The 9,186-nt window shown below is 38.5% G+C and overlaps 1 protein-coding gene across 1 annotated transcript; it reads left to right on the top strand.

Annotated features, from left to right (window-relative positions):
- Positions 1 to 1,810: 1,810 nt before the first annotated feature.
- On the top strand, positions 1,811 to 7,450 carry LOC116055474 (indoleamine 2,3-dioxygenase 2-like). The gene is made up of 10 exons (XM_031307494.2): positions 1,811 to 2,622; positions 3,392 to 3,487; positions 3,637 to 3,756; positions 5,507 to 5,625; positions 5,811 to 5,825; positions 5,966 to 6,065; positions 6,224 to 6,341; positions 6,452 to 6,503; positions 6,725 to 6,873; positions 7,039 to 7,450. Exons 1-10 carry the CDS (start codon positions 2,533 to 2,535, stop codon positions 7,413 to 7,415), a joined length of 1,236 nt encoding a protein of 411 aa, XP_031163354.1. The 5' UTR covers positions 1,811 to 2,532; the 3' UTR covers positions 7,416 to 7,450.
- Positions 7,451 to 9,186: the final 1,736 nt, after the last annotated feature.

The following is a 9,186-nucleotide window of genomic DNA, read 5'->3' as shown; positions in this document are numbered from 1 at the left end:
CATGGCAGTAAAGCATGCTGACAATGGGGGGCAGAAACCGAGGGCTTGCATGATGGTTTGGGGTGAGGCGATTGCTCTACGTTGCTGTGATGCAGCAGTTTGACACAGCAGCTCAGATATGGGTCTCAACTCCCTACCTGATCAAATCCAAGAGAAATAACCCAGCACTTCCAGCTGACAGATGTCAAAGCAGCCTCCATAAAGTAGTTACATGTATGAAGCCGGTTTACCCACTGGAAAATATACCAAGCAGTATGTTTGTTTGCATGATAAGATAAGTTCCTTAAGTTCCAATGCGTAATAGATTTTAATATAATTTTAAGTACAGTGTCTCTATAGATATGATCGAATGGCACTACCTTTTTTGAAAAGTCATCAAACATTGGACACAAATCTAAATATTTGGATTTCCAGGATTATAGGATTTTCTCATGCATGTGTGGAAGAATAAGTAAGCTATTGGGACTTTGGACTATGGGATTTTATACTGTGAAATTTGTTGCTTTGAGCTGGGAACGCTGATATACTGCTAAATGGGCACATTCATATCTGTTCTATAATCAATACCTATTTCTTAAATGAATGAAAAGATAAAGTGCGTCTGTCACATGTGGAGATGTACCAATATTGATCGAATTATCAGAGAATCTGCAGCTCCCCTTGGAGCTTTATAGAGGCTCCGCTCATGTTTTGCTAAGTCATAGCTTGTGTCCATTTTGTTTCTATGGTTGTATCAAATTATACAAATAAATACGTTCTTTATCAGACAGTAAACAAACATACAAACCTATTTAGAAACCACTTAAATTAGAAACCACATAATATGCCACATTAGACCCAAAATGTAGGCTATTAGACACTTTAAATTTAAATGCCATTTATCCTAATACTTGTAAATTATTATAAGACACAATTTTATCTAATTTGAAATCAAATACAATGCTATTAGATCCCAAATGTGTTACAGTAGATGCCAAATTGTAGACTTGTAGACACTTTTACCAACCTGGACATTTAGCTTAATTAGACAGCAGGCTGTTATTATAAGAATGTAATGCCATATCAGGCATAGCTTTAGTCAGACAAAACCCTGAGAGCTCAGAAGACAATAACTTTATTTGGCCTTCATTTAAGTAATTAATTTAATAATTAATTTAGTAATTTAATTTTACTATTACAGGTAGAAAATTAACATAGGCGACTGAAAGGGTTGTAGCCATAGTTGATTGTAACCAAAGTGCAGGCTGTATTTTCACGTTTTTTTTAGCACAAAGTAAAATGAAACGAGCTGATTCATTGCGCTAGGCAGCTGAGTGGAAATAGACACATGGCTGAGAAGGAATGAAAGAAGAAAAGTTTTGCGAGGTAACGCAAAACATATTGCGAGGGAACGCAAAATATTGCGAGAGAACGCAAAAGTAGTCCCCTGAAAAAATCTCGCCGTGACCCTTCCAGGGCTCCGTAGGAATGTGATCCAAAATTGGAGAGAAATTAACAACATCTGCAGTCAAGATTACTGCTTTCTCTAGCATTAGCATGTAGCTATGTGTAGCAGAGTTATGTAAACACAGCAGTAGCGTGCCTGGTCATCTTCTCCAGGCACGCTCCAAGAGTAGAAAAAACTGTTGAAACTAGAGTGTTCCCAACAATGTGAAATCTGAGGTTTTGGTTTCTTTTAAATATGTTCACCTCATTATTTGAAGCTTTTTTTTTTTTTTTTTTTTTAAATTGTACTACCTTGGTTTTAAAGTCACCCAAAATACACAAAAGTAAAAATGTAATATTAGTATAGCCTGACTATTAGGACAATATCTAACTATAATATGTGTCATCGAAGTTGGATTGTTAAGTATTTTCGTTGCAGAGCAACAAATACAAATCTAACAACCTATGCATGTGTAGAAGGCATGGTACAGCAGAAAGCAGAATAATTCAAAACTTTTACCCACAAATACGTTTTCTGATATTACATGAAACATTTCAGAGTGAAAAATGTTTTTCAGCTGTCAGAAATAACATAAACAGTTTTTTTTCTCCAATAATTGATCAATATACATGAGTTTGGAACAGACAGCAGTTGTGTGTATTATTCAATTGTTTGGTATTTGTCTCAATAACAGACTCAAATATAAACATCACTTTTGCAAAAGGTTGAGCCATATAAACATAATATGTCACTAGTTCGTTTTGCACAAAGTGTGCAAGTATAATCTTTATTTTCTGTTGTTTGGCACCAGCTATTGTTTCAGTTTCTTTTATCATCTGCCACAAATGGAAAAATATTGTTTACATAGCACACTGTACCAAACAGGGAATTTCAGCTTTTCTCTGTGAACTCCTAACCTTACAATACAAGAGATCTGATAGGCTCTTTGCTGTTGGGAGTGTGCAAAAAGGGATGTGACAAAGATAGTAAAATCAGGCTCAGAGCAAATTCAACAATTGATATCTGTGTGTCACAGAGTGATTTACCTCTCAAAGCCGAACTGCTACAGCACACAGGGTACAGAGTAGGCTTTCAGGGCAGAGCATATGGAGACTAACAGCAGAGAAACACTGAAGGCAGACTTTGATGCATTTGATATTTCTGAGGAGCTTGGATTTCTCCTTGAAGAGCCACTGGTAAGTTGTATTTCTTTCCTCATACAACAGACTATTCTGTCAGTATTTTTCAGTCAAAACTGATCTGAAACAAGGTTACAATATGGCATAACAATAACAATGACACACATACATTTGTTTACCATCGAGGACTATTTCCTCTTTCCTCTATTGCCTTTGTATAAGTATTTGGTCAGCAGCACACATACAGTACAGTTGTCCCTCTGGCCTGAAACTGATAACTATGCTTGTTTTGGAGTAGGATTACGGAGAGTTATTGATCTGGTAAAAGCCTGTCTCTTCATATTTCTATCGAGCCATTCACATGACTTGACCTGCTCACTGTTTGTTACACAAACTCTTTTATGACTAAGGAGAGATTTGGTAGAAGTAAAATTGTACATAATGGAAAACTCAGTTAACAACCTACGAAAAAGATATGTAAATGCTGCAAAATGTATAATTGAGCATTGATGTTAATTATAAAATAAAGAATTAAACATTGGCATTAAACCCACTTGTCTGCTTATACAGTTTTTTTTCCATCTAGGCATCCACTGTTTTCTGCTTTGTTTATTTTCTCAGTTTTCTATTGCCTCCCTCTTGTAAATTGCTTTCTCTTTCTGATTGATAGAACCATTCATTGCTTGACATGCAGGTCAGGCACCATGGCAAACCTGAGCTGATTATATTACTGATTACACTATACATGAAAATCCCCCCTGCAAAAAAATAAAAATAAAAATTAAAAAATCAACATGCAAGTCACTTTATTGTTATTATCGTCTAGACTAGCCTTCCAGACTATTATCGGGTGTGGTTGGACCTGGCAAATAATCTCACACATCTGATAGAGTCACATACACTACGGGATCTGGTTCACAAGGTGAGAATGAGCAATGCCTTCCTAGTGCAAATCAGAGTTGAGAACCCATACATGTAAATGTAGACATATAATTTAATTTGTGGAACCCTTGATGGTGTTCACTGTTCACTTATGAAAATATAAAAACTGAAAATCTTATCACAATCCAGATGCCGGTCTTAAGTCCAGATTTCTTGATTGACCATCGGGAGCTAAGGCTAGCTCACCTGGTGCTGGGATTCATCAGCATGGGATATGTATGGCAGGAAGGACAACATGCGCCTGCTCAGGTAAAACCCTACAGTGTAATGGAATGATGAATAGTAAAAAAGAAGAAGATGCATTTCAGTCAATGATGTTTTGGCAATGTGACATATACTGTAACATGACTAAGGCTACGTTCAGACTGCAGACAAAAGTGGCCCAAATCTGATTTTTTTTGGGGTCAAGTGACCAGGTCAGACTTCTTCAGAAGTAGCGTGAACACTAGCCCAGATCGGATTTTTTCAAATCACATTTAGACCACTTCCATATGTGATCCTGAATCAGACCCAGGTCTGATTTTCTTCAATGTGGCCGCAGTGTGAACAACCAAGGCGGATTTGATGCGACTTTTACGTCAATCTACATCGACATTTGTCACAATTATGCGTCTCTGTGAAGCTATTCACAACGCAATGAATTTGTAGTGAATTTGCAGCCATAACCCCGCAAAATGCCAAAATAGCCACTTTAGCTCTCTTTCTCTTCATTCTTCTCCTCCTCAGCACCTGCTCATTAATGTTACGGCTGCCATTACACAAACATTTTGAAATAAAAGCGAAAATGCTTATCAATAACCCCCCTAACTTTAGTGCAACAGCGTGCTGCGTCTGATGTCATTGTTATTGTTCTTTTGTGCATGCAGGTCAGTTCGAAACCGCAAACAGTTCACACTGGAATCTGATATAGGCCACATTTTAAAAGATACTGTGAACAGCCAAACAAAAAATCGGATCTGAGCAAAAAATCTGAATTAAGCATTAAGAGTTGCGGTGTGAACGTAGCCTAAGAGTCTACAGTGGCTCTGTGAGGCTGTACTTTGGCACAGCAATGTGTTATGACAAATATTTTAAGATAAATACTAACATGCTAACAAGCTGAAGAAGGTAGAATGTTGACCATGTTCACCAGCTTGTTAGAATGCTAACGTGTTAATTGGCACTGAATACAAAGTGCACCTGGTGAGAATGTCATTAGTACTGTATTGATTTGTACTAATCCATTCAGTAGAAGCTGAGATATTTCACAGGATAAGCGAAAGCATTGACCAAGAAGTGGCATTAGAGGAAAAGTCAGGGGAATCACAAATTCAGTAAAATTCATTCTCTGAGCTCGACTAACTTTGGCACAGAAGGAAATTCTTAGTTTCACTTCTTTACTAGCCAGATGTCAAATTCTCTTACAGTGGAAGTCTCCAAACCCTCCTTCAGTTTCACAGTGGCTCAAAGATGTTATGTTTTTCTTGAAACTTGAGAAAATTAAGTACACGATGAGAGGTGACATTGATAAGTTTTTCGTATATGGCAGCCTTTTCTATCATATTTCGCAGACTTACAAGTCTTACCAGACTCAGTTCTGTTATATTTTGCATGTATGCATATTATTCCAACTAAGCCAGGGTGGGGTGGGGTGGGTGAGTTTTGTGCCTTATTTTATTTATTTACTCTTTGTTTCTTTTTCTTTTTCCTTGCCTTTTATGTATAATGTGTTGTGCTCTGTAATTTTGTCTTCTGTGTATTTTTCTGTTTAAAATCTAAACTGTACAAGATGTCTAGTTTCAAAACTTGATTCTGATCTCAATAAAAAAAAAAAAGATTAATTCTCTGGGCCCAAAGTATTTTGCCAAGCCATCCATAGTTGTTGAGATATTTCAGTCTAGATCAAAGTGGTGGACTGACCAACAGCCATTTCCTCCCCTTGAGACATACCAATAGCGTGACTAAAAACCATCAGCCATCACTACCAGATTGAAACTTTACTATTATGCTTGTTTGACAGATTCTTCCAAAAGCCCTTGCCTTGCCATATTGGCTGGTATCTCGTAGGCTCGGCCTTCCACCCATCCTGACCTATGCTGATTCAGTTTTAGCCAACTGGAAATTAAAGGATCCCACAGGGTGAGTAATGTTGTTTTATTGCCCTATTTAATGACTTGACTTCATGTCCAATCCACAGACACTCTTTTATTATAATAGTAACATTACAATAAAACTGTATATGTCTAATTTTCAGTCACTCACAAAGAATGTGATGCATCTCTCTCCATTGAAAACGCTAGCTTCTCTTTTCATTTTCATTTTAGGGATATGGAAATTGGGTGAGTAGAAGGAAAAGGAAAGCTCATTCACTGTCACATTGTTTTGAATTTCTCAACTGCACTTTGCACACATGATTTTTGTAGTCTGGTACTCGTGATGTTCAGCTCATTTATTTTCAAAACATAATTTTCAAAAATAGGAACATGGACTTGATAGTTTCGTTTCCTGGTGGTGAGAGTTGCAGGGGATTTTTCATGGTGTCATTGTTGGTCGAGATGGCTGCCAGTTCAGGCATAACGGTTAGTTGTTGCTGTTCCTTTTTTTATGTTAACTCTTTCTGAACCTCAGCCTGATTCTGTCTGTCCATATTTCCCCTTCCTTTTTTGGGTTCCAGCCACATAATGTGTGTGTTTTTGTCCCTTGTCACTTAGTGATGGATTTTTTCAACTCTAACCAGGGGGCTCTGGAGGTGATGCATGCTATAAAAACCTCGGACCTCAGTGGCATACAGAAAGGTCTCGTCAAAGTAACTCAGTCTTTGAAGAAGATGAAGGAGACATTCAAACTCATGCACAGTAAGTTTGAATTAAACCTAGCTCAGTCAGAATTTAATCAATTTACATGCTGTGCCTTTTATGAAGGCAGGGAAATTCAAGATAATTAGAAAAACTGTTTCTCTTTCTAGATCATGTGGATCCAACTGCCTTTCATGGAACATTGAGAATTTTTGTCTCAGGGTGAGTTTTAGGGCCGTTACAATATCCTGCATACTGAAATTATTAATATTTATCTCATCTGGTGCAGATGAAATGATGAACTTCCCTTCTGCCTCTACCTTCCTATTGTACTTTTCTCTATTGCTGCACTGTATGTTTAACTGGATAACATGTAAAATAGTACTGTGTGCTTCTAATTGCATCTATAAAACAGAGGTTGTATGTGGTCTAAACTGTTTTAGGTGGCGAGACAACCCCATGCTTCCAAGGGGGCTGTTGTATGAAGGTGTGAGCAATGAGCCAATTTTGTTATCAGGCGGAAGTGCAGCCCAGAGTTCAACCATTCAGTGCTTTGATGCTTTACTGTGCATCCAGCATGAGGATGAGACAGGTAAAAATGCATTTCCCTTTTGACCCCATCAGATGCTTCTCATGAATGAATCACTGTTTGTGCAGTCAGTTGATTGCTCTGACAGAAAATGTTTCCAGAAACAGTTGCTATTTTCTTTCTTTCAAAGTCTCGTTTCTGTTCTCTTCATTGATTCGGCCTATTTAGGATCCTTCCTGACACGCATGAGGGAATACATGCCTCCTGCCCACCGTCAGCTGATAGAAACTCTGTCTGTCTGTCCTTCTCTGCGAGACTTCATCTTGTCCCACTCCAGCTCTGATCTCTGCCAGGCCTACAAGTCCTGTGTCTCAGCGCTGGTGGATTTACGGAACTACCACCTCAATACTGTGGCCAAGTATGTCGTTGTGCCCGGTAATCACGCCCGCGCCATGGGGTGCCCGCTGAGAGGTGTGGGCACTGCGCTGAATGAAACAGGGACAGGTGGATCCAGTCTTATGGTCTTCCTCAAGAGTGTTCGTAACACCACTCAAAAAGCACTAATTTTAGAGAGACCATCTGCTTCAAAAGAAACTGAAATGTGATAGTAGTATATATATATATATATATATATATACATATATATATATATATATATATATATATATATATATATATATATATATATATATATATATATACTGTATATAGTAAATTATGATATGCACAATATCCAACAGCTTTTGATGCACTACACTATTCAGGTTGTATTTATGAAATGTTTACAAAATAATAAGTATCAACAGACATTATTTCCATTATTCTAATTAAACAATTGTATTTGTTGTTACTAGAATTTAAGTCTTAGTAAATTGGCTAGGTCAGCTGTGCAACATGTAGTGCTTGCTAAATGTTTAGGGTGCTCTTAGTAACCATGACCCCTTAAGCCCGAGACAGACCAACAGTCTGTTCGGCGTGTTCCGTGCCGTCGTCCGTCGGAGGGGCCGTCGGCCTTCATTTTAGCCGTTTTGACATGTATAATTGGCGTGGCGGGCACTGCCGGCAGTCAGACTCAAATGACCCATCTGATTGGTAGAGTGCTAACCCGGAAACGGGGAGCTGAATGAGCGTGAAATGAAGACAGATTCAGCAACTGCATGGTCTATTTCTCGCTTAAAATGTTTTCAGAAACACGTTTCGGTGAACTATTTTAGTAAAATATGAGATCGTATTCTGAACAAGCCGCCATGACAGTCTTTCTTTGAATTTCCGGAGAAACCAGACCCACGTGAGGCGTTCGTCCAATCAGCTGCCGGTTTTCATTTTTGGGCGACTATACAGATTAGCGCCGCCTGCTGTTATGGAGACGTATTACGTCTCGTCTCTTTGATGTGTTCCGAGACACTTTTTTGACCAACTCGGGGAGACTGATCAGTCCAACTGCCTTTTCTGCCGAGCGTCGGCCGTCTGGTCTGTGTGTCTTGGCCTTTAGATAAACCAAAGAGAGGAGCAGCATAACACTAGATTAAAATATTGTTTTTGCTGACCTCTAGTGGTTTAACATCTTGGTTCGCTCCAGTGATGTAGAAGTGTACTCGATGATGTGGTCAGTCCACTGTGACATCGCTGTTGGGTGTGGTCAAACTTCTGCCATACTTTAGAAGCCCATTTCTGTCAGGGGATAAAAATCAAAATGCTCATGTAAGCCAACATGATTAGATACTAAATCAAAATTCCAAAAGACAATTTTTGACCTACTATCTCAAACAAAAAAATCAAAATGTTTATGTATTATTATTTTTTTCTTGGCAGAAATGGGCTTCCACATAACCCTCAATATCAATTAAAAAAATGCACTTTACTTTGACATAATACTTAATTGAATCACATGACATGATTGTAAAAACCTTTTCTGACCATGCTACAGAAGGGACTACGTCTAGTGTTGCATCATGGCCAGATGTGGTCCTGCTGCTACCTGTAGCAGGGGCTACCACAGAGGCGTTTTGAGTACTTTGCCAGTTGTTTATCTCTGCTGCCAGATTTTGTCAACGTGATAGTCTCGCAACTGTGCAAGATGCAGTCACAAAACCTTACAGGAGTGTAGTTGAGCACCAAACGAAGGCTGAGGGAAAAATAGAGGAAGGAAATACACTGGTAAAATAAAAGCAAAAGAGAATCAGCTGAGGAGAATGAAAGAGACAGACAGAGTAGGAGTGTTCAGGGGAGAGGAATGGATGTGGGATTATATCACTTAGTTTGATGGAATGGAATCCCCATTCACTTCCTGGTCTTGACTTAAAGGTTGTGTCTCTTCTTGCAATTGAGCACTAATCACATTAAAAGAGAGAAGAAGGAGCTTTACCACACTGCTGC

This window comes from Sander lucioperca, chromosome 15 (genome assembly GCF_008315115.2).
Source record: "Sander lucioperca isolate FBNREF2018 chromosome 15, SLUC_FBN_1.2, whole genome shotgun sequence".
In the NCBI taxonomy this organism is placed as follows: Eukaryota; Metazoa; Chordata; class Actinopteri; order Perciformes; family Percidae; genus Sander; species Sander lucioperca.
The sequence above is the reverse complement of the archived record's forward strand: the minus strand, read 5'-3'. Positions and strand labels throughout refer to the sequence as shown.